This window comes from Ranitomeya variabilis, chromosome 8 (assembly GCF_051348905.1).
Source record: "Ranitomeya variabilis isolate aRanVar5 chromosome 8, aRanVar5.hap1, whole genome shotgun sequence".
In the NCBI taxonomy this organism is placed as follows: domain Eukaryota; kingdom Metazoa; phylum Chordata; class Amphibia; order Anura; family Dendrobatidae; genus Ranitomeya; species Ranitomeya variabilis.
The window spans coordinates 195,440,188-195,464,591 of record NC_135239.1 but is presented as its reverse complement, the minus strand read 5'-3'; the positions used below and the strand labels follow the sequence as shown (position 1 = coordinate 195,464,591).

The 24,404-nt window shown below is 43.2% G+C and overlaps 2 protein-coding genes across 4 annotated transcripts in view; one reads left to right on the top strand and one right to left on the bottom strand.

Annotated features, from left to right (window-relative positions):
* Positions 1 to 1,271: 1,271 nt before the first annotated feature.
* On the bottom strand, positions 1,272 to 24,282 carry C8H3orf49 (chromosome 8 C3orf49 homolog). 3 transcript variants are annotated; one of them, XM_077275889.1, is made up of 5 exons: positions 23,375 to 24,282; positions 21,446 to 21,771; positions 18,611 to 18,741; positions 14,412 to 14,522; positions 1,272 to 1,849 (listed from the first exon to the last, which is right to left on the bottom strand). In XM_077275889.1, exons 1-5 carry the CDS (start codon positions 23,485 to 23,487, stop codon positions 1,652 to 1,654), a joined length of 879 nt encoding a protein of 292 aa, XP_077132004.1. In that variant the 5' UTR covers positions 23,488 to 24,282; the 3' UTR covers positions 1,272 to 1,651. The 3 variants fall into 3 exon arrangements, with proteins under 3 accessions (XP_077132004.1, XP_077132005.1, XP_077132006.1); XM_077275890.1 differs by having other exon boundaries at positions 18,611 to 18,711; XM_077275891.1 differs by lacking the exon at positions 1,272 to 1,849 and adding an exon at positions 8,426 to 8,507.
* The window catches only part of LOC143787297 (cadherin-related family member 3-like), a 52,134-nt gene continuing 49,225 nt past the window's right edge, over positions 21,496 to 24,404 (top strand). Inside the window, exon 1 of the mRNA XM_077275888.1 lies at positions 21,496 to 21,612. The gene's annotated coding sequence lies outside the window, so the exon portion shown is untranslated. The remainder of the gene's footprint in view (positions 21,613 to 24,404) is intronic.

The window sequence follows — 24,404 nt, the reverse complement described above, 5'->3', positions numbered from 1 at the left end:
ACATACGCACAGACGCAGGCCTGGTACATACGCACAGACGCAGGCCTGGTACATACGCACAGACGCAGGCCTGGTACATACGCACAGACGCAGGCCTGGTACATACGCACAGACGCAGGCCTGGTACATACGCACAGACGCAGGCCTGGTACATACGCACAGACGCACGCCTGGTACATACGCACAGACGCACGCCTGGTACATACGCACAGACGCACGCCTGGTACATACGCACAGACGCACGCCTGGTACATACGCACAGACGCACGCCTGCGACATACGCACAGACGCACGCCTGCTACATACGCACAGACGCACGCCTGCTACATACGCACAGACACAGCCGCCCACAGATTCAGCTGTGCTTCATACGCATATACACCATTTATGGTTAAAAAGTATCTGTTGTATTAAAAAAATGCAGCAGTTATCCTCTTGTTTCAGTGGTAATTTAGAATATCTGAGCTTTATCGCACACATTATTAGTTCTGTATTCTGTCCATAAAGAGTAGTGGTAATAAATTATGGAGGAGCAAGATGATCCAGCTGTAATCTCTGGGAAATGTTGTACCCCAGTTGTGAGGAGAGACAGTGAGATTACCCACCTGATGAAGGCCTTAATCTAGAGTGGAAACGTAACCGTTTAATACAATGAATGGATTTTGTGTTGTACTGTTCTTCAGATCTTCTCCCTCTACGAGAGGATCAGGAGCCGCACCATCAGTCCTATTTTTTCCTCCTACTTCTGACATCCTAGAATCACTATTTTAGTTTCAGCCATAGAGAGCATGGTCTTCTTTAAAGGGGAATTACAAGATCGGGAAAAGAAATAGGTTTCCTGTTTTTTTTTTTCACTAAACAGAGCAGCATTCTTTAAGCATAGGTATTTTCTGATCTTGTACTTCAGCTTTATGAAAATGAATGAAGGTGAGATGCAATCTGCAGATGAGCATGGCGTCATTCCTAAAGAAAAAAAAAAATCTGTTCTCTAATCTTATTACTTATTACCTGCATAAATGAAAAAACACATTTCATATAAATGATACTTTAGTGGGAAGCTGTCGGAACGTTTTTATATGTGGGAAGTAGCTGTATGACTAGATTGGCTCTTGTCCCCCGATAGCAATGATACCTTTTTTGTAGAGATCCGATGTGCCAATCATGAGAAATCGACAGTAGAAGCAATATGCAAATCAGGCTGAAAGTGCACTGGGGAGTGGGCGTGTCAGTGCGGGTAGACTTCATTGACACACCCCAGTGCACTTCCAGCCTGATTTGCATATTGCTTTTACTGTTGATTTCTCATGATTGGCACATGGGATCGCTACAAAAAAGGCGCCATTTTTAGCGGAAGCCAAGCAGCTATACGTGCTGATGATAAAGATAACACCACAGCTGTTATTTCAGACACTGGAGCCGTTTATTTGACCTCCAATTGCGTTCCCTTCCACTTATTCATCGTAGTTCACATGAAATGGTATAAATAATGAGCCGCAGCGGGAGATTATTAGTTTTCTTTTTCGCTCCACTTTATTTGATGCTGTAATGGATCCTGTCACATAACCAAGTGACCGCAATCAAAATCCTCGTTATTATCACTGCCGGGAGAAGAGGATGAAACTTTCCATGTGACGTAGGAGATAATGATTCTCTAGTAACAGCAGCAGATACAAGGGAAACAAACGTTCTTAAATTTGTACTTTCTCGCGTTCTTTTTGGAGATTTTCTGAAACTGCTTAGAACATTGAAGTATTTCGTCCCCGAGAGATTCGCACTCGCGCAGCTCCTCGTGTCGCTGCGCCAGGAGTTTACTGGACTTGTCTGCAATCGTTTCGATCAGATCATCGACCTGGAATTGGAAATCAAGGATCAGATGCTGTGACGGTCAGGAAAATTCAACGGTTGCACCAATACAGACCGTTTTATATAAACAGTGCGCATAAATAGCTGAACTTTATCTAGGAATTGTATTATCTTGTAGTGATCTCCATTTAAAGGGTATCTCTGCTTTAACACTAAAACCCATAGAAAGGCCTGTTCTTGGTGTCCCTATCCCTCGCATCAAATTAACACTGCATTTCGTACAAAGAAACCTGTCTCATGTCCTGAGACTGTCCCAATTCTCATGCTCTGAGACTTGCCAGTTATATTTTCTGATTGGGTTGTTCCACTTCATCAGAATTCTGCCAGCACGATCAGTGCAGGAACTGCCTTACCTCAACTTCCCAGCAGCTACTAAGCCTGCCATTGTCTATACCTAACTTGTACTGAAAGCCAAACTCTATGCTATGCCTTTAGACACATGCTAGAGCAGTGAGACAAGAACTCGCTTCCTGTAGAAACATAGACCCGCCCCCACTTCCTGTAGAGAAACAAAACCCCACCTCCACTTCCTGTAGAGAGACAAAGACCCACCCCGCTTCCTGTAGAGACAAAGACCCGCCCCCACTTCCTGTAGAGAGACAAAGACCCGCCCCCGCTTCCTGTAGAGAGACAAAGACCCGCCCCCGCTTCCTGTAGAGAGACAAAGACCTGCCCCCGCTTCCTGTAGAGAAACAAAACCCCACCACTTCCTGTAGAGAGACAAAGACCCGCCCCCACTTCCTGGAGAGAGAGACAGAGACACGCGCCCAATAACTGTACAGAGATAAAACACTACCCCCACTTCCTGTAGCTCAAAGTCCTGCCTCTACTTGCTATACAGAGACGAAAACCCATCACCACTTACTGTAGCTAAATAAAGCCCCACCCCTGCTTACTGTAGACAGACAAAACCCCACCCCCGCTTACTGTACAGAGAAAAAGCCCGCCCATGCTTACTGTAGAGAGACAAAGCCCCGCCCCCCGCTTACTGTAATCCACCCCAATGCCTCCACTGCTCGATTACTCTGGATTACACATGACAACAGGCAGTGGACAGCAAGTTACAAAGAACTGACACAGTTCGGTGTCGATTCATCAGCTACGTTTTTATCACATCCTTTTTTCTGTCTGATCATTCTGGTTTGTTTTTTCGCTGCTGGACTTTGTGCCAAATTCATCGAAATAGCACGCAGTGTTTACTAAATTTGGAACAAATGGAAAGTTTATTTTTTTTCCCCCTCATTTCCTTCTTTGTGCCTTTTTAAAATGTCCAATGTTAGTCTGCAACTGCACAAAGAAAGATTAGATAAGTTTTGTTGTCCACTAGGTCACCAGAGTACCATTGCTCAAACGTTTTGCAACAAGTCGCACATAATTAGCAGAGAACATCTGGATAATGAAAACTACATCCATCCTCGTTAGTGCCCAAACCTAAAAAAATGACGAGGATTGAAAAAAAAAACTGGCATTAAAACTTGTGCAAAAGCCTTAAATGTGAATTTGATGCAAGCAGAAAAATGTCATTTTTCAGGGGTAAAGTAACATCCATTATATAAAAAGTGATTTGCAGATTGTTTTTCACATGATCTATCAAATTAGATCAAGCGAAGTGACCATTTCCTAAAGCTGGCTCTCTTTTATGCACGGGGTGAAGTTAATTGTCAATTTCGTGGTCTACACAGAAGGTAAATCACCAGCAGGGGATGCTAGGATTTCATTTTTGCATCCTACAGAAATCTGTGAATGCATCTTTGGACTGTGATTGCCCTCTTACAATTTAGAGGGTTATTTAAATTTTTTAGAAATTATCACCTATCTATAGAGTAGGTGCTAACTTGCTGGTCGGTGGAGGTTCGACAGCTGGGACCCTCAGCGATCACAGTAGTTATGGTTATATAGCAGTGTTACAAAAAAAAGAAGGATAAATCATCATCCATTGAACTCAGTGGCTGCCGTTCCACCCAGCGTCACTCATTTATGTTGTCGTTTTATGGGGTCTTAGGTGGAAGTCATAGCCAAACATCTCCGAAGGAATCATCAAAAACCCAGCTGACCTCCCAGACACGGCAGTTGGGTGCATCACGCCCTACATTTTGAGGATAACTGTACAGCTTGATATGTATTCTTGTGTCATTGTAGTGAAGTTCTGTTCATGGTCGGCAGGCAGCTCTTAACAGGGACTCCACGGACAGACTCGGCGCAGGTCACTTAGTTTAGAAGGTCCCAAGAGAACCCTGGCCTTCACCGTTTAACCCCTATACGCAGATCTGGACTTACGCACGTTACCCTCAGTTAGGTCCATGGAGATCTTGCTGGCCGGTAGAGCGAGCTGGCAAAGTGAATGGTTGTACAGCTGGATACAAGGAGGTAAAAGTCAAGGACAAAACTGAGAAACAGTCTAGTAGTCAACATATAAGTTGCGTCCAGGAACTAAAAAATGGAAAATTCAGGACACTAGGACTGAAACAAACATATGGGCAGTAACAAACTAGAACTGGCAGCAAGAAATAGCCTCTGGGAGTTTAAATAGGGAGTGGTTCCATCAAAGTCACAGAGTAGAGAGCTGATTACAACCAATAATCAGCATTCTGTAGTAAAACTACAAGTCTCAGCCAAATAGAACCCCAACTGCATCCCAAGCGCGGTGCTGCCTTGTGGTAGAAGTCGTAGTAGATGGTTCAGACAAGACGTAACAGTTGTGCATTTATATGTATTGTGCTTGGTTAAACACTAGGGATGAGCGAATGTCCCCAGTGAAACTTGGATATCACTCGAGTACATATGTGTCTGGTCGTGCTCGGCACTCAACAAGCAGTAGCTGGTGCTCGGATTTGAAGCCCAAATCCGCGCCCCACATATTTGGCCCCTGTCATGCAGACAATAAACATGAGGGTATTGCCTTCCAGTCACTGCAATGCAGTAGCCATCTTGGTGGTCGCATTACTGTGATTGGCTGGCCACATTACCTCATTAGAAGTTATGAAAGGACAGACTCCGCCACACTCGGCACATTGACGCCATTACATAGTTTAGGGACAGTTTTGATTGGAGGGAGAGAGCAGTTATCCAGGCCTGTGTGTCCACAGTTTAAGTAATCAGGGTCCTGTAGTGTTGATACCATTGCTGATGCTGAACCATCAAACTAACAGTCCCTCTAAGGGCTAATGTTGGGCTTTGTGGTTTGTATCAGATACATGCTGCATTTAGCCTAGTGACAGTTGAAGGAGCAGGGGGAGGGGCAGAATACAGCCTTTAGGCAGGGCTTAGGGCTTTTCTAAATGTAAAGCTGCTGCACGTGACCACATTCTTTTTTTGGGGGATGAAAAAATTGACTATATTTTCATCCATACAGTTTTACGTACTTTCTGTTACATTTTGGTGGTATGTAACACTCCAAAATAGTGTTCAAAAATGTTCTGGATTGAAATTGTCATCCATAGAGTATTATGTCATCTGTGTTACATTTCGGTAGTATATAACACTCCAAAAAAGTATTTCAAAATTTTTCTGGATTGAATTTGTCATCCATAAAGTCTTACATGCTTTGTGTTACATTTCGGTGGTATATAATACTCCAAAAAAGTGTAAAAAAATTGTTCTGGATTAAATTTGTAATCCAGTGAGTATTAACGTGCTTTGTGTTACATTTCGGTGGTATAAAACACTCCAAAAAAGTTAACAATTTTTTTTCTGGGTTCAATTAGTCATACATAGAGTTTAACGTGGTTATTGTTACATTACGGTGGTATATAAACCTCCAAAAATAGTTCAAATATTTTCTCCTGGAGGGCATTCTAAGGGATGCTATACTGGAGTATCTGAAGAGGAATAACTTCATGACCCAGTATCAGCACGGGTTTACTAGGGACCGTTCATGTCAGACTAATTTGATCAGCTTCTATGAAGAGGTAAGTTCCGGACTGGACCAAGGGAGCCCAGTGGATGTAGTGTATATGGACTTTTCAAAAGCTTTTGATACGGTGCCACATAAAAGGTTGTTACATAAAATGAGAATAATGGGGATAGGGGAAAATATGTGTAAGTGGGTTGAGAGCTGGCTCAGGGATAGGAAACAAAGGGTGGTTATTAATTGAGCACACTCGGACTGGGTCGCGGTTAGCAGTGGGGTACCACAGGGGTCAGTATTGGGCCCTCTTCTTTTTAACATTTATTAATGACCTTGTAGGGGGCATACAGAGCAGAATTTCAATATTTGCAGATGACACTAAACTCTGCAGGGTAATCAATACAGAGGAGGACAATTTTATATTACAGGATGATTTATGTAAACTAGAAGCTTGGGCTGATAAATGGCAAATGAGCTTTAATGGGGATAAATGTAAGGTCATGCACTTGGGTAGAAGTAATAAGATGTATAACTATGTGCTTAATTCTAAAACTATGGGCAAAACCGTCAATGAAAAAGACCTGGGTGTATGGGTGGATGACAAACTCATATTCAGTGGCCAGTGTCAGGCAGCTGCTACAAAGGCAAATAAAATAATGGGATGTATTAAAAGAGGCATAGATGCTCATGAGGAGAACATAATTTTACCTCTATACAAGTCACTAGTGCGACCACACTTAGAATACTGTGCACAGTTCTGGCCTCCGGTGTATAAGAAAGACATAGCTGAACTGGAGCGGGTGCAGAGAAGAGCGACCAAGGTTATTAGAGGACTGGGGGGTCTGCAATACCAAGATAGGTTATTACACTTGGGGCTATTTAGTTTGGAAAAACGAAGGCTAAGGGTACCGTCACACAGTACCATTTTGATCGCTACGACGGTACGATTCGTGACGTTCTAGCGATATCGTTACGATATCGCAGTGTCTGACACGCAGCAGCGATCAGGGACCCCGCTGAGAATCGTACGTCGTAGCAGATCGTATGAAACTTTCTTTCGTCGCTTGATCACCCGCTGACATCGCTGGATCGTTGTGTGTGACAGCGATCCAGCGATGTGTTCGCTTGTAACCAGGGTAAACATCGGGTAACTAAGTGCAGGGCCGCGCTTAGTAACCCGATGTTTACCGTGGTTACCAGCGTAAACGTAAAAAAAACAAACAGTACATACTTACATTCCGGTGTCTGTCCCCGGCGTCTCAGCTTCTCTCCACTGTGTGAGCGTCTGCCAGCCGGAAAGCGAGCACAGCGGTGACGTCTGACGTCACCGCTCTGCTTTCCGGCTATGGCGCTTACACAGTGGAGAGAAGCAGAACGCCGGGGACAGACACCGGAATGTAAGTATGTACTGTTTGTTTTTTTTACGTTTACGCTGGTAACCACGGTAAACATCGGGTTACTAAGCGCGGCCCTGCGCTTAGTTACCCGATGTTTACCCTGGTTACCGGGGACTTCGGCATCGCTCCAGCGCCGTGATTGCAACGTGTGACCGCAGTCTACGACGCTGGAGCGATAATCATACGATCGCTGCGACGTCACGGATCGTGCCGTCGTAGCGATTAAAATGGTACTGTGTGACGGTACCCTAAGGGGTGATCTTATGTTAATGTATAAATATATGAGGGGACAGTACAAAGACCTTTCTGATGATCTTTTTAATCATAGACCGGTGACAGGGACAAGGGGGCATCCTCTACGTCTGGAGGAAAAAAGGTTTAAGCATAATAACAGACGCGGATTCTTTACTGTAAGAGCAGTGAGACTATGGAACTCTCTGCCGTATGATGTTGTAATGAGTGAGTCATTGCTTCAATTTAAGAGGGGACTGGATGCCTTTCTGGAAAAGTATAATATTACAGGGTATATATATTAGATTCCTTGATAGGGCATTGATCCAGGGAACTAGTCTGATTGCAGTATGTGGGGTCGGGAAGGAATTTTTTTCCCCATTGTGGAGCTTACTCTTACCACATGGGGTTTTTTTGCCTTCCCCTGGATCAACATGTTAGGGCATGTTAGGTTAGGCTATGGGTTGAACTAGATGGACTTAAAGTCTTCCTTCAACCTTAATAACTATGTAACTATGTAACTATGAATTAGTAATCCATACAGTGTAACGTGCTTGGTAGACGACAAGGCGGTGGTATATAGCACTCAAAAACTGTTAAAAAAAAAAAATTCTCTGCATTGAATTAGTAATCCTTACAGTGTAACGTGCTTAGTGGCCGACAAGATGGCACAATGCCGTGAGACCCCTGAGGGAACAACTGGAGGAATATCAGAGCCAGACCAAACTGGTGTGACAGCAGAGGTGGCAGTAGCCTATGGTCCAGAACCGGATGCTTTCCCAGAACCACCAAGGCCCGAACCGAAGCCGCAGTCTTCACCGCTGGGGTTCTTGCAGAATGCGGACGGGAGAGCCAGGATCTAGCAACTGGTGTGGGGATTGCGGGGCCTAGGCTGGTCTGAAGAGAGGAGGTGAGCCAGGACCAGGGCTGGAGACATGCTAGTGGACCAGCCAACCATGTAAACATCATGGAGGCAGGTCACTGCGTACGAATGGCAGATGGAGATGGGGGTCCATAGAAGAGTTTGGGACCGATCATCACATCTTGTTCAACCAGCGGGCAGTAGAGACTGAACACTTGCCTTGAAGGCTGCAAGAGCTGACGGCTGGAACCAGGGTCACATTCCTCAAAATGGAGGGCCGACATCACTGGTATGCAGTGGGTGTGATCTGAGAAAGAAGGAAGCAGGATGAACCTTTCTTGCAAAATGAATGGGCCTGGGAGAGGCTCCCACTCCCGATAGATCGGACTGAACTTGGGGTTCCCCACCTCCTATGAGGGGTCACAAGATAGTGCAGGTGACACAGGGGGCTGTCTCCCATTTCTACATGTTAGAGCCTCAGGTACTACCCGAAGCAGCGCCACTTACAGCCCAAGCACCTGGGAATTGGGTTTCAGGAGGCATGTGGAGGCAGTCCCCCCAGCCTCCCGAGGAAGGAAAAGAAGAAGAGGACACCTGAAGAGGATTACTGTATTATGTCCTTATAATTTTCTCTTGGCTTTGCACTTTGTGCATAGGATTTATGAGTGTAGAAGTACATCAACGACACTTTCAAAATATTTAAATGAGGCCCACCAGTTGTTGCCTTCAAGGGATGCTGAATGACCCTCCTTATATTTTTTTCTGGCTTTGCTCTGTGTGCAAAGCCTTTATGAGTGAAGAAGTGTCACAACTACACTTTCATATTTTTTTTATGAGGCATTACATTTGATGCCTTCAAGGGTGTTTGGATGACCCTTATAACTTTTGTTTCTGGCTTTGCACTTTGTGGAGAGCTTTTATGAGTGTAGGAGTACCACAACTACACTGTATTCACAACATTTGAATGAAGTTCTACAGAGGGTGCCTTCAAGGGTGTATTGATGACTCTGCTTGTAATTTTTGGCAGGCTTTGCACTTAGTGCTTAGCTTTTATGGGTCTAGGAGTACCACTACAGGACAATTTGAACCTAATGTGAATGAGGCCCTCCTTCACGTCTAATACAGGGTGTATCTGAGTCCCTCTTCCATCTAATTTTGTCAACTCTTGCTTCCTTCATAAATTACACTGACATTTCCAATTGTTTAACCCCTTTCTGACATCGGACGTACTATCCCGTCGAGGTGGGGTGGGCCCCCATGACCACGGACGGGATAGTACGTCCAGCGCGATCGGCGGCGCTCACGGGGGGAGCGCGGCCGATCGCGGCTGGGTGTCAGCTGCCTATCGCAGCTGACATCCGGCACTATGTGCCAGGAGCGGTCACGGACCGCTCCCGGCACATTAACCCCCGGCACACCGCGATCAAACATGATCGCGATGTGCCGGCGGTGCAGGGAAGCATCGCGCAGGGAGGGGGCTCCCTGCGGGCTTCCCTGAGCCCCCCGCAGCAACGCAATGTGATCGCGTTGCTGCGAGGGTCTTACCTCCCTCCCTGCCTGCTCCAGACCCGGATCCAAGATGGCCGCGGATCCGGGTCCTGCAGGGAGGGAGGTGGCTTCACAGAAGCCTGCTCAGAGCAGGCACTGTGAAGCAGCCTGCACTTCTCTCAGATCGGTGATCTGTCAGAGTGCTATGCAAACTGGCAGATCACCGATCTGTATTGTCCCCCCCTGGGGCAAAGTAAAAAAGTAAAAAAAAAAAATTCCAAATGTGTAAAAAAAAAAAAAAAAAAATATTCCAAAATAATGAAAAAAAAAAAAAATATTATTCCCATAAATACATTTCTTTATCTAAATAACAAAAAAAAAACAATAAAAGTACACATATTTAGTATCGCCGCGTCCGTAACGACCCGACCTATAAAACTGGCCCACTAGTTAACCCCTTCAGTAAACACCGTAAGAAAAAAAAAAAAAAACGAGGCAAAAAACAATGCTTTATTATCATACCGCCGAACAAAAAGTGGAATAACACGCGATCAAAAAGACAGATATAAATAACCATGGTACCGCTGAAAGCTGAAAGCGTCATCTTGTCCCGCAAATAACGAGCCGCCATACAGCATGATCAGCAAAAAAATAAAAAAGTTATAGTCCTGAGAATAAAGCGATGCAAAAATAATTATTTTTTCCATAAAATAGTTTTTATCGTATAAAAGCGCCAAAACATAAAAAAATAATATAAATGAGGTATCGCTGTAATCGTACTGACCCGAAGAATAAAACTGCTTTATCAATTTTACCAAACGCGGAACAGTATAAACGCCTCTCCCAAAAGAAATTCATGAATAGCTGGTTTTTGGTCATTCTGCCTCACAAAAATCGGAATAAAAAGCGATCAAAAAATGTGACGTGCCCAAAAAGTTACCAATAAAAACGTCAACTCGTCCCGCAAAAAACAAGACCTCACATGACTCTGTGGACCAAAATATGGAAAATTTATAGCTCTCAAAATGTGGTAACGCAAAAAATATTTTTTGCAATAAAAAGCGTCTTTCAGTGTGTGACGGCTGCCAATCATAAAAATCCGCTAAAAAACTCGCTATAAAAGTAAATCAAACCCCCCTTCATCACCCCCTTAGTTAGGGAAAAATAAAAAAAATGTATTTATTTCCATTTTCCCATTAGGGTTAGGGTTAGGGCTAGGGTTGGGGCTAGGGTTAAGGCTACAGTTAGGGTTGGGGCTAAAGTTAGGGTTAGGGTTGGGGCTAAAGTTACGGTTAGGGTTTAGATTACATTTACGGTTGGGAATAGGGTTGGGATTAGGGTTAGGGGTGTGTCAGGGTTAGAGGTGTGGTTAGGGTTACTGTTGGGATTAGGGTTAGGGGTGTGTTTGGATTAGGGTTTCAGTTATAATTGGGGATTTCCACTGTTTCGGCACATCAGGGGCTCTCCAAACGCGACATCGCGTCCGATCTCAATTCCAGCCAATTCTGCGTTGAAAAAGTAAAACAGTGCTCCTTCCCTTCCGAGCTCTCCCGTGTGCCCAAACAGGGGTTTACCCCAACATATGGGGTATCAGCGTACTCAGGACAAATAGGACAACAACCTTTGGGGTCCAATTTCTCCTGTTACCCCTGGGAAAATACAAAACTGGGGGCTAAAAAATAATTTTTGTGGGAAAAAAAAGGATTTTTTATTTTCACGGCTCTGCGTTATAAACTGTAGTGAAACACTTGGGGGTTCAAAGTTCTTACAACACATCTAGATAAGTTCCTTGGGGGGGTCTAGTTTTCAAAATGGGGTCACTTGTGCGGGGCTTCTACTGTTTAGGTACATTAGGGGCTCTGCAAACGCAATGTGACGCCTGCAGACCATTCCATCTAAGTCTGCATTCCAAATGGCGCTCCTTCCCTTCCGAGCCCTCCCATGCATCCAAACGGTGGTTCCCCCCACATATGGGGTATCAGCGCACTCAGGACAAATTGGACAACAACTTTTGGGGTCCAATTTCTCCTGTTACCCTCGGGAAAATACAAAACTGGGGGCTGAAAAATAATTTTTGTGGGAAAAAATGTTTGTTTTATTTTTACGGCTCTGCATTATAAACTTCTGTGAAGCCCTTGGTGGGTCAAAGCACTCACCAACACATCTAGATAAGTTCCTTAGGGGGTCTACTTTCCAACATGGTGTCACTTGTGGGGGGTTTCTACTGTTTAGGTACATTAGGGGCTCTGCAAACGCAATGTGACGCCTGCAGACCATTCCATCTAAGTCTGCATTCCAAATGGCGCTCCTTCACTTCCGAGCCCTTCCATGCGTCCAAACGGTGGTTCCCCCCCACATATGGGGTATCAGCGCACTCAGGACAAATTGGACAACAAATTTTGGGGTCCAATTTCTCCTTCTACCCTCGGGAAAATACAAAACTGGGGGCTAAAAAAATAATTTTTGTGGGAAAAAATTTTTGTTTTATTTTTACGGCTCTGCATTATTAACTTCTGTGAAGTCCTTGGTGGGTCAAAGCGCTCAAAACACATCTAGATAAGTTCCTTAGGGGGTCTACTTTCCAAAATGGTGTCACTTGTGGGGGGTTTCAATGTTTAGGCACATCAGTGGCTCTCCAAACGCAACATGGCGTCCCATCTCAATTCCTGTCAATTTTGCATTGAAAAGTCAAACGGTGCTACTTCCCTTCCGAGCTCTCCCATGCGCCCAAACAGTGGTTTACCCCCACATATGGGGTATCAGCGTACTCAGGACAAATTGTACAACAACTTTTGGGGTCCAATTTCTTCTCTTACCCTTGGGAAAATATAAAATTGGGGGTGAAAAGATAATTTTTGTGAAAAAATATGATTTTTTATTTTTACGGTTCTGCATTATAAACTTCTGTGAAGCACTTGGTGGGTCAAAGTGCTCACCACACCTCTAGATAAGTTCCTTAGGGGGTCTACTTTCCAAAATGGTGTCAGTTGTGGGGGGTTTCAATGTTTACGCACATCAGGGGCTCTCCAAACGCAACATGACGTCCCATCTCAATTCCTGTCAATTTTGCATTGAAAAGTCAAACGGCGCTCCTTCCCTTCCGAGGTCTCCCATGCGCCCAAACAGTGGTTTATCCCCACATATGGGGTATCAGCGTACTCAGGACAAATTGTACAACAACTTTTGGGGTCCAATTTCTTCTCTTACCCTTGGGAAAATAAAAAATTGGGGGCGAAAATTAATTTTTGTGAAAAAATATGATTTTTTATTTTTACGGTTCTGCATTATAAACTTATGTGAAGCACTTGGTGGGTCAAAGTGCTCACCACACCTCTAGATAAGTTCCTTAGGGGGTCTACTTTCCAAAATGGTGTCACTTGTGGGGGGTTTCAATGTTTAGGCACATCAGGGGCTCCCCAAACGCAACATGGCGTCCCATCTCAATTCCAGTCAATTTTGCATTGAAAAGTCAAATGGCGCTCCTTCGCTTCCGAGCTCTGTCATGCGCCCAAACAGTGGTTTACCCCCACATATGGGGTATCGGCATACTCAGGACAAATTGTACAACAACTTTTGGGGTCCATTTTCTCCTGTTACCCTTGGTAAAATAAAACAAATTGGAGCTGAAGTAAATTTTTTGTGAAAAAAAGTTAAATGTTCATTTTTATTTAAACATTCCAAAAATTCCTGTGAAGCACCAGAAGGGTTAATAAACTTCTTGAATATGGTTTTGAGCACCTTGAGGGGTGCAGTTTTTAGAATGGTGTCACACTTGGGTATTTTCTATCATATAGACCCCTCAAAATGACTTCAAATGAGATGTGGTCCCTAAAAAAAAATGGTGTTGTAAAAATGAGAAATTGCTGGTCAACTTTTAACGACTATAACTCCGTAACAAAAAAAAATTTTGGTTCCAAAATTGTGCTGATGTAAAGTAGACATGTGGGAAATGTTACTTATTAAGTATTTTGTGTGACATATCTCTGTGATTTAAGGGCATAAAAATTCAAAGTTGGAAAATTGCAAAATTTTCAACATTTTCGCCAAATTTCCATTTTTTTTGCAAATAAACGCAGGTAATATCAAAGAAATTTTACCACTATCATGAAGTACAATATGTCACGAGAAAACAATGTCAGAATCGCCAAGATCCGTTGAAGCGTTCCAGAGTTATAACCTCATAAAGGGACAGTGGTAAGAATTGTAAAAATTGGCCCGGTCATTAACGTGCAAACCACCCTTGGGGGTGAAGGGGTTAATGAACATTAATAAAAAATAATAAAAAAAAATTTGGTTTAACTAAATTATTATTTTTTTAATTATTTTTTTTCCCTTTTATACAAGTCATTATACAGGAAAGAATATTTCTTAACATTTTTTTTTCCTGTAAACTCCAATTCCTTGTCGATTTTGAATGTTTTATTGTCAGTCCTTAAAGTGGAAGAAAAGTATGACGCCTTTTGTTCTCAGCCATGTGGGAGTCAGAGATGCTTTCAAGGGTCTTCCCCATGCTGTTCTCAATCAATTCAGCACTTTTTCCATCCATTTCAACATTTTCACTGCCCCCCAGACCTCTTTCTAGGGTCTGCTGGAAAAATGCTCGGATTTCTCATTGATTCCCATTATACTCGTTACTCGAAACAAGCATCCGAGCATTAGAAATTGCTCAGTTTGAGTAACGAGCATCCTAGCATTTTAGTGCTCGCTCATCTCTAGCAAGTACCTGCGTCTGCAGACTGCCGACCGTGTACTCGGACTGATGTTTCACCTTCTCTACTGCTTTCTTCTTCCTTTTAACCAGAGCAAATTGCCTTTTTTTTGATGAATAGGACCCCTAAAGAAAAACGTAATACAATTACATATCTAAAACATGTATGTGTGCAATGCATATGTGCACGAGCAGTCAGGCAGGCAACATACTCCTATATAAAAAAAATGTTTTGTGTTGGTTTATGATGGCAAGCAGTACCATCTGCAGTCTACAGGTGGCGCTACATCCCCATTACATGCTATAGCTCTTATTCTGGCGGGGTTTATCATTTGGAGCATTTTTTATACATTTTTCCCCCTGTTACAGTTTGTTTATAGGGAGCTTTTTGTCATAGATTTTTGGAGCAAATTCTGCTCTAGAACACACATGAAAAACATACTTTTTGAATAATCTTCCTATTTATATCAAATGGGCAATATGAGAAATATGCTTGTAGTGCACGTGGTGCCGTTTGTGCCCACATTTGTTTTAGTGTGGGGGAAAAAAAGCAATCTGGGTATGTGCACATTTTGTTTGCAGAGAATTTCGGAGCATAAACTGAGCAGAAACTTTCACGTTTTTGAGGAGTTTTGATTATTTTGAAGAGGATTTGGAGAGATTCATCTCAGTTTGTGCTACAAAATCTATGAAAAAAACCTCAATTTATTTAGATATTTTTTTTAAAAAAACAGCGTGTGGACCCCCTATTCTTGACAACCAGCCTTGCTGAAGTTGACAGCTGAGGGTTGCAGCCCCTAGCTGTGAGTTTTGTCCTTGCTGGTTATGGGAAATACTAGGGAACCCACACCAGATTATTTATTTATTTACAGGCAAGCGGCGGGTGATGAATACTCCCATCAGCAGCTCCTGCTCTCACTGATATTAGCAGCGGCAGGTATATGCTGATGGGAGTAAGGGTATGTGTCCACGTTCAGTTTTGCTTCAGGCTTTGGTCAGGATTTTATGCAGGTAAAATCCTGACCAAAAATGCACCTGAGGTCACTGGCAGGTCACCTGCGGTGTTCCTGCGTGTTTTGCTCATTGTAGCAACATGCTGCGTTCTGAAAAAACGCACCGCATGTGCGTTTTTGCGGGAAAAACGCATGCGTTTTTTAATGCACAGTGGAGACGGGATTTCATTAAATCCCCTCCACTATGCTGTAACACCTGGACGCTGCGTTTTTGACGCTGCGGCTCAACGCTGCGTCAAAAACGCAGCGTTTCCTGAACGTGGACACATACCCTAATAGTCCCATCAGCCGCCGCCTGCTCTCACTGGTATTAGCGGCAGCAGGTGTACACTGATGGGAGTAATAGTCCCATCAGCCGCCGCTGTTATCAGTTAATTATAACGTATCATTCTCCCCTGCTCGTGCTGATTGCCGGAAGAGCAGGGTAGAATGATGCAAACCATCTTCAGCACCCGGCGCCGGGGAACAGCGCTTACTGTACCGCTGCTTCTCAGGCGCCTGTACGTGTGGTACTGATATGGCACACGGGTTCCACACGTGTGCTGCAAGTATTAGGCCGGCGTCACACTTGGCGTAAGACAATACGCCACGTATTATACGTCCGTACTACGGCCGTAATACGGAGAAATGTTCCCAAAATATTGATCCGTAGTCAGGGTGTGTCAGCGTATTTTGCACATGGCATCCTCCGTATGTAATCCGTATGGCATCCATACTGCGAGATTTTCGCGCAGGCTTGCAAAACCGACATCTAATGGATTTATGTGCGCAAATGTTCGGGAAAACATATATACAGTATATATATATATATGTCATGGAGACACATATATATATATTCTGTATTTAGATTTAGTTCAGCGCGATATCTGTGAACAGCCGGTAATTCAATTGCCGGCTTTTCATTTCTCCTTCACAAACCCGACAGGATATGAGACATGGTTTACATACAGTAAACCATCTCATATCCCCCTTTTTTTTGCATATTGCACACTACTAATGTTAGTAGTGTGTATGTGCAAAATGTCAGCGTTGTAGCTGCTAAAATAAAGGGTTAAATGGCGGAAAAAATTGGCGTGGGCTCCCGCGCAATTTTCTCCGCCAGAGTGGTAAAGCCAGTGACTGAGGGCAGATATTAATAGCCAGGAGAGGGTCCATGGTTATTGGCCCCCCCGGCTACAAACGTCTGCCCCAGCCACCCCAGAAAAGGCACATCTGGAAGATGCGCCTATTCTGGCACTTGGCCACTCTCTTCCCACTCCCTGTAGCGGTGGGATATGGGGTAATGAAGGGTTAATGCCACCTTGCTATTGTAAGGTGACATTAAGCCAGATTAATAATGGAGAGGCATCAATGATGACACCTATCCATTATTAATCCAATTGTTTGAAAGGGTTAAAACACACACACACACATGATTTAAAAGTATTTTAATGAAATAAACACAGCGGTTGTTTTAATAATTTATTGCTCTCTCAATCCATTTGCAGACCCTCGCTTGGCAAAATAATAAACGCACAAGATACATACCTTCTGATGTCAGATCACGTCCCACGAAGTAATCCATCTGAAGGGGTTAACTAATATTACAGGCACGAGCTGCGATAAACCACTCGCTCGTGCCTGTAATCCCCGGGTGCTGAAAGGAAAGCAGAGTGATCTGTACTTACATTGAGTCGCGGTGATGCGCCCCTGCTGGATGTTCTCATGAACTGCAGCCTGGGAACTTTTCCCCACGCTCCAGGTCATATGAGGACATCCACCAGGGGGCGCATCACCGCAACTGAAGGAAATGTAGGTCAATGACCTACATTTCATTCATTCGCCGGGGAATTACAAGCACGGAGCACAGCTGCATTAGCAGGGCTCCTGCCTGTAAAATAATTAACCCCTTCAGATGGATTACTTCGTGGGACGTGACAGTTCAGCAGAAGGTATGTATCTTGTGCGTTTATTATTTTGCCAAGCGAGGGCCTGCAAATGGATTGAGAGAACAATAAATTATTACAACAACCGCTGTGTTTATTTCATTAAAATACTTTTAAATCATGTGTGTGTGTGTGTTTTAACCCTTTCAAACAATTGGATTAATAATGGATAGGTGTCATAATTGACGCCTCTCCATTATTAATCTGGCTTAATGTCACCTTACAATAGCAAGGTGGCATTAACCCTTCATTACCCCATATCCCACCGCTACAGGGAGTGGGAAGAGAGTGGCCAAGTGCCAGAATAGGCGCATCTTCCAGATGTGCCTTTTCTGGGGTGGCTGGGGGCAGATGTTTTTAGCCACGGGGGGGGGGGCCAATAACCATGGACCCTCTCCTGGCTATTAATATCTGCCCTCAGTCACTGGCTTTACCATTCTGGCGGAGAAAATTGCACGGGAGCCCACGCCAATTTTTTCCGCCATTTAACCCTTTATTTTAGCAGCTACAGCGCTGAAATTTTGCACATACACACTACTAACATTAGTAGTGTGGAATATGCAAAAAAAGAAGGGATATGAGATGGTTTACTGTATGTAATCATGTCTCATATCATGTCGGGTTTGTGCAGGAGAAATGAAAAGCCGGCAATTGAATTACCGACTTTTCACTAACACCGCTGCGTATTTCTCGCAAGTCACACTGCTGGTCCGTGTGGAATCAGTATTTTTCTCGCCCCCATAGACTTTCATTGGCGATTTTTTTGCGCAATACGCTGACAAACGCAGCATGCTGCGATTTTGTACGGCCGTAGAAAGCCGTATATTACGGATCCGTAATATACGGCTGATAGGAGCAGCCCCATTGAGAATAATTGTGCCGTATGTTATGCGAGTTTTACGGATGTAGTTTCTGCGCTCTTACGTCCGTAAAACTCGCCAGTGTGACGCCGGCCTTAGACACGCGGACACTGATATCTCCGGTACCATTTTTTTCTGGAGAAAAAATCCTCCTTAAAAAAAAAACAAAAAAAAACCAACTTATCTTATAGTTGTAAAATATGGCATTGTTTTGGGGGTACATTTTTATCCTAGGACTAGCTTTACAGTCAATCACAGTAGGAACACAGGGGAACATTCACTGCAGGAAATGATTTCCACCACAAATTAGCTTTGCCAGTTCCTATCGTCAGCAGGTTGTGTTGGAGAATATGGATGACTTCTCCTGATTATATCCTGGGGATGGACACCTGACAAGAATGAAATCAGAGCTGTACCTTCTGTAGACCTGCGGGCAGCGAGGTGACAGACACTCGCCTGGTGGATTTCTTGGAGCGCACTATCACTTTGTCCGTGGTGATCCGCTCCGTCTCTGCCTCTACAACATGAATATCCAGTTGAAGAATTGCTTTCAAAGAAAAATAACAAATAAATCTGAGTCTGTTAGTTTATGTCTCGTCTCAAGGTGAACTGTCAGCTCCATCATTAAAGGAGACACTAAGGCTGTTTTTTTTTTTGCGTTTTTTCGTCGGTTTTCCACTGCAAAAACGCTAAAAAAAAGCTTACATTAAGCATCCCATTATTGGAATGCAATCCGCAATTTTTGTGTCCATGCCGTGTTTTTTTCCGCAAAAAAAATGCATCGCGGAAAAAAACGCAGCATGTTCATTAATTTTGCAGAAAATCTCCGGATTTGCCACTATGTAATATAGTAGTGGGAAGCTCCAGAAAAATCCGCTAGAAAAACACGAAAAAATCCGAGAATTCGAGAGAGAAACGCGATAAAAACGCGAGCGGATTTCCTCCAGTTTTGATCTGTAAAATTCTGCGAACAATCCTGAACGTGGGCACATAGCCTAAGAGTAGATTCATTATTACTTTTTTTTTTGTTCAATTTTGATGTTTATCGCCTGTTTTTCATTTGCACCTTAGACTACGTTCCCACGGTATTTGGTGCGCTTTTGATGTCGCAGTTTTAGGTCAAATAAGTTACTTGCGGGTTTTTTTTCGAAATTACGCGGTGTAAAAAAATCGCCAAAATAATTATCTTGGAAATGTAGACTTCTTTTTATTTGGGGTTGTTTTATGTGTTCCATATACAAATAGATCAAAGAGAAAAAGAATCACTCACCATCTCTTAGCCGGTAAGGGCAGACAGCAGTAAAATTCAGACCGAGATTGGACCGTAATGCACGGACTGGCCGGCGGCTCTCCCCATCCAAGCGTGACAGCTTCATATATTTCTATGCAGCTGTCACACTCGGGACGGGAGAGCCGCCAGCCAGTCCGTGCATTATGGTCCAATCTCGATCTGATTTATATGGCACCCTTAAAGGGAACCTGTCACCTGAATTTGGCGGGCCTTTTTTTCGGTCCGATGGGCGGTGTTTTCGGGTCTTTTATTCATCCCTTCCTTTCCCGCTGGCCGCAATATTGTCTTGAAGTTGATTCGGTTTCCTCCGTAGAACACGCGTGGCGTGCGCAAGGCAATCTTGCCTTGCGCACACGCAGTATGCTTTGCCCAACTGCGGGCAAAGCCGAAAAGCATTAGTGTGCATGCGCCGGCGCACTATGTCCCGGAAGTATTTCGCTGTGTTCCGGGACATAGTGCGCCGGCGCATGTGCACTAATGCTTTTCGGTTAAATGAGTCCTTTATTGCTTAATGTAGAAGATATAAAAACTGGTTGCAGAGGAATACGGGTAGTGTGAGGACTACGGCCGTTTCGCGTTATTCCAACACTTCTTCCAGTCCTGGTGTGTGCTTCTTTTTCTCTTTTCTTTATTTGGATTTATTTTTGCACACGGTATCTCATGGTGGTAGCGCCACAACGTCTTCTTTTTTATGTGTTTGCCTGTGTATTTTTTTCTTTATGTTCATCAGTACGGGCAACAATTGTGGTTTTCAGATGTCTGTGGTCAATTCATCAATTGCAACTTTTTGAAAAATTTCTAATTTTTTTGCAGAAATGTACTCCAATCCCCCCTCTTTGGAGTGATTTTATGTATGTCTGTCTTTTTCCCTGCAAATTTTGCAACATTTTGGAGGACCGTGAGACTTTCTGCATGCAAAAGGTCCAAAAAAGGTTAAAATTTGGAGCAAAAAATATCATAAAACAAAAAATAAATAAAAGTGACTTAGGAAAAAACAAACACAAACAAGTGCAAGTCATTTATCATGAATTGGGCCTTAAGGTCACAGTCAGACGGCCGTGTAACACAGACGAGGATCGCATTGCAATGCTTGGACTGGATGGCGGCTCTCCCGACCCGAGTTTGACACGTATTTCTATACAGCTTTTATTGTTGTTTTTCGATCACCGCATCTCCATAAAAAGTGCAATGAAAACACTGCATGTACCCCACAATAGTATGAATATAAACAAGAGCTTGATGCGTGAAAAACAAGCCATCATACAGCTCCGTCAATGAAAAAAAAAAAATTACAGGTTTCAGTAAAATGGCGAAACGGAACAATTTTTTTTTCAGTTTTGAATTTTTTAACTACTAAAATATAAAGAAAAATCTTATAAGTTTGTTAATAATAATAATAATAATTTTACTGACTTCCAGGTAATTTTACTACAAAATAAACGTTTCAAAAACAAATGGCAGAATTGCATTTTTTTTAACCATTCCCACATTTTTCAGTTATTCAAAGCCACAACCCGTCTTGGAAAAAAATGTAAAAATAAAAAAGCCTCCATAATGATATATTGATAGAAAAATAAAAATAAAATTACGGCACTTCTAAAAAGAGAGAGAAAAACTAAAAAGCAAAAAAAAATTAAAAAAATTTCCCGCTCACAACTCGGCCAAAGTTGGATCATACAACGGGAAGATTTATTAAAGAAGGGTCAAAGTGAAAATTAAGCAAGTTCCTGTAGTAACAGGTTAAGTTACTGGTTTTAAGGGCACCTAAAAGCAAGAGCTGGAATCTGATTGGGCATAACATTCTATCGGCGTTTTCGGAAGTCTATGAGTTTTCCTGGAAGTGAGCAGGAATGTGATGGACAATACGTTCTGTGCACATAGTTTACATGTTTGTCCCTGCTAGACAGATGTAGCCGACACAGCCTAAATGACATTTGTACAAAATGATTGACCTTCTTACCAGCTCGTGAGATCCTCCTTCCTGACCCTTTGACTCTTTCCCGTGGGAGTGCGAGGTGTTGAATCATTTTAGGAAGATGATGCTGTTTGTGGGACATCTCCAGTGACTCATTCCCAGAAGATGCAGCCTGAAGGACGTTCACAGGCTTGGCTTCCTTTATTCTGGTGGTTAGTACTTTATCCATAAAAATTTTCATCTTTTGCCCCACACTTTTTTTCTTGTGTCCTCGGGTTATGGGGGATCCAGAATCGCTGTCACTTGATAGTTCTTCATTGGGGACAAGGACTTTTTGGTTTAGTAGGTTGGTTGAGACAGCTCCATGCCACCTGCATGAAGAGTATCATGAGTGATGGTTTCCAGGGCAGTATGCAGCCATACTGTTGTAATTAAGCAGGTATAAATGATACTTTAGAAATTAATTTCAGGAGGATTTGCTCAATTTGACTAGAGGATCAGATTCGGTCCAAATCAACACTGCGAAAAGACGTTTCTTATGCTTTGACCCCAAGGTTGATGCCATAGATTGGAAGTATCGGAGACCAACATGGAGGACACGGGAACGGCAGAGGTGGCATACGGACGGGTGATGTGATTTACCATCTTACCCCCTTTCCAATCCATCAAACTAAGACAGAAAATTGCTCACCGACTGGTTGCCATTTTGATGGATGTGTGTGAATCAAATGGCAAAAATTTCAGATCTGCCAGAATCCAAAATTTGGTTGAAATTTGAAACAAATATGATTTGTTGATTTACTAATCTCTACGTAAGATCTTCATATACTGAAAACAATATAAGAAAAATGTCTCAAATTGGGCCAGTAGTGCTAAGTGTAACCAAACCCATCGGTGCTGGAGGATATCTATAAGGCACAAAAGTACGCTTTCTGACCAGGGTTACATTTTGGTCATATGTAAAAAATTACCATAACAATTGGGTAATCTGTTGCCCAAAAGTTAAGCAGCTGGCAGCTGTCACGCGGTCACCCAATGCCTCCATTATTCTTCCCATTTGTCCAATTCAGTGCTGATTCCTTCAATGGCTTACATCCAATGTAAAAAATGTATGGGGGCCACAATGAGGAACATCATTAGGCTATGGAGCCACGATAGAGGACATTATTAGGATATGGGGCCACAATTGGGGATATTAAGGTATAGGGCTACAATGGGGGATATTATTAGGGTATGGGGCCATAATGGGGGACATTAAGGTATAGGGCTACAAGGTAGGACAGTATTAGAGTGGGGTGCTACAATGGGTGGCTTTAATAGGGTATGAGGCCACAATGGGGGACATTTTAAAATATGGATCCACAATGAGGGATGTTTCAAGGCATGGGGCCTCAATGGGAGACATTATTAAGCTATGAGGCCACAATGGGGGACATTATTAGGATGGAAGGCTACAATTTAGGGCTTTATTAGGGTATAGGACCATAATGGGGGATATATTTGAATGTTTTACTACAATGGGGGACATTATTAAGGTATGAGGCCACAGTGGGGACAATATTAGGATTTGGGGTGAAAATGGGGGACATTATAGGGTATGAACACAATGGATGACATTAGGGTATGGGGCCACAATGGGGGGCATTATCAGTGTTTAGGGTCGCAATGGGGGATATTATCAGGGTATGTGACCACAATGAAGGATATTATCAGAGTATGGGGCCACAATGGGGTTCATTATGAATGTATGAGGACATATTTGGGGACATTATTAGGGTTTGGAGCCACAATGGGGGGTCATTATTATGGTATGGGACTACAATGGGGGTCATTATTATGGTATGGGACTACAGTGGGGGACATTATTGGTCCGACAGCTATATAAGGTGTCTGTCCAGCCTAACTGTTGTTGCAACATACACACAATTGGACCTTTTTAGATGATCTTTGCCTGAGGTCAGCAGTGGCCATTACCTGATAATGCCTTTTCGTTTCGTCTGAGAAGAACCGCCCTTGTTTGTCTGGGATCCTCTGCCCCTCTTCTTGATAAGGGACTGAGACTCCGATGCCTTCGGCTTTGGTTCCATGACTATTTTGCCTTGAACTCTCAAACTGGTGGTCTGGTCATGTTCTATAGACTTGAATGATGTCCAAGGTCGAATGTTATTCCATTAACGTTCCCACTACTAATTCCAACGAGATTTCCAGCAAGTCACATCGGCTTATAAGCCAGACGTATCCTTCGTGTAGAAGAGGTAGAAGGAGTCAGAACTTTTCCCAGACTTTCTGAGGCTTTATTAGAGCATGAAACATTCATCGGAGGTTTGTGAAATTCCTCTTCCATCGCTCCTCTGTCCTTGAGAGCTGAATGTTGAAGAACTTGAAGCAAATATGTATCACGACGATGAGTACACAGGGATCTTCGATGAAGTGTAAAAGATGAGGCAGGAAAACAACCGAGGACGAAGTCTGTTATTTGTCTAAAGTCACTGATCAGAGAGCAGTCAACACTGTAGAAACTATAGGGCAGTGGTGTCCAACGCGTGGATTTTCAGCTGTTGTGAAACTAGAACTTCCACCATACCGGGACAGCCATGATTGTATGGACATGCTGGTTCAGATCACTTATGTTATGTGTAATGGAAGCAATAACTGCAGAAAACCTCTTTAAGTTCACCTTTTGGTTTCGGAAATCATTTTGAAATGTTCAGCTGATTTAAAGGGAATCTGTTAGTAGGATTTCGCCCCCCGGAACTAATTTTATATGCACATGTAGCTTTTTTTTTAAAAGACAATTCCAGCAATATATTCACATGACCAGTCCTTTCCTCCATTACTGAGAAATTTGAGTTTGAATTGATATGCAAATGAGGCTGAAGGACTATGGTAGATCTGAAGCATCTGTCACTCCAGCTCTATTCCTCTCCCAGCATCGCCTCCTCCTGCTGCCTGACTGACGTCTCTTTTGCCAGAAGTTACATGGCATACAGTCTGTCATTCAAAA

Coding starts and splice junctions, on each gene's coding strand:
- C8H3orf49 (XM_077275889.1), bottom strand. CDS start 23,487: ATGGAACCAAAGCCGAAGGCATCGGAGTCTCAGTCCCTTATCAAGAAG. Junction 18,742..21,445: donor AAGGAGGATCTCACGAGCTG/GTAAGAAGGTCA, acceptor TTTCTTTGAAAG/CAATTCTTCAACTGGATATT. Junction 14,523..18,610: donor TGCCCGCAGGTCTACAGAAG/GTACAGCTCTGA, acceptor GTTTTTCTTTAG/GGGTCCTATTCATCAAAAAA.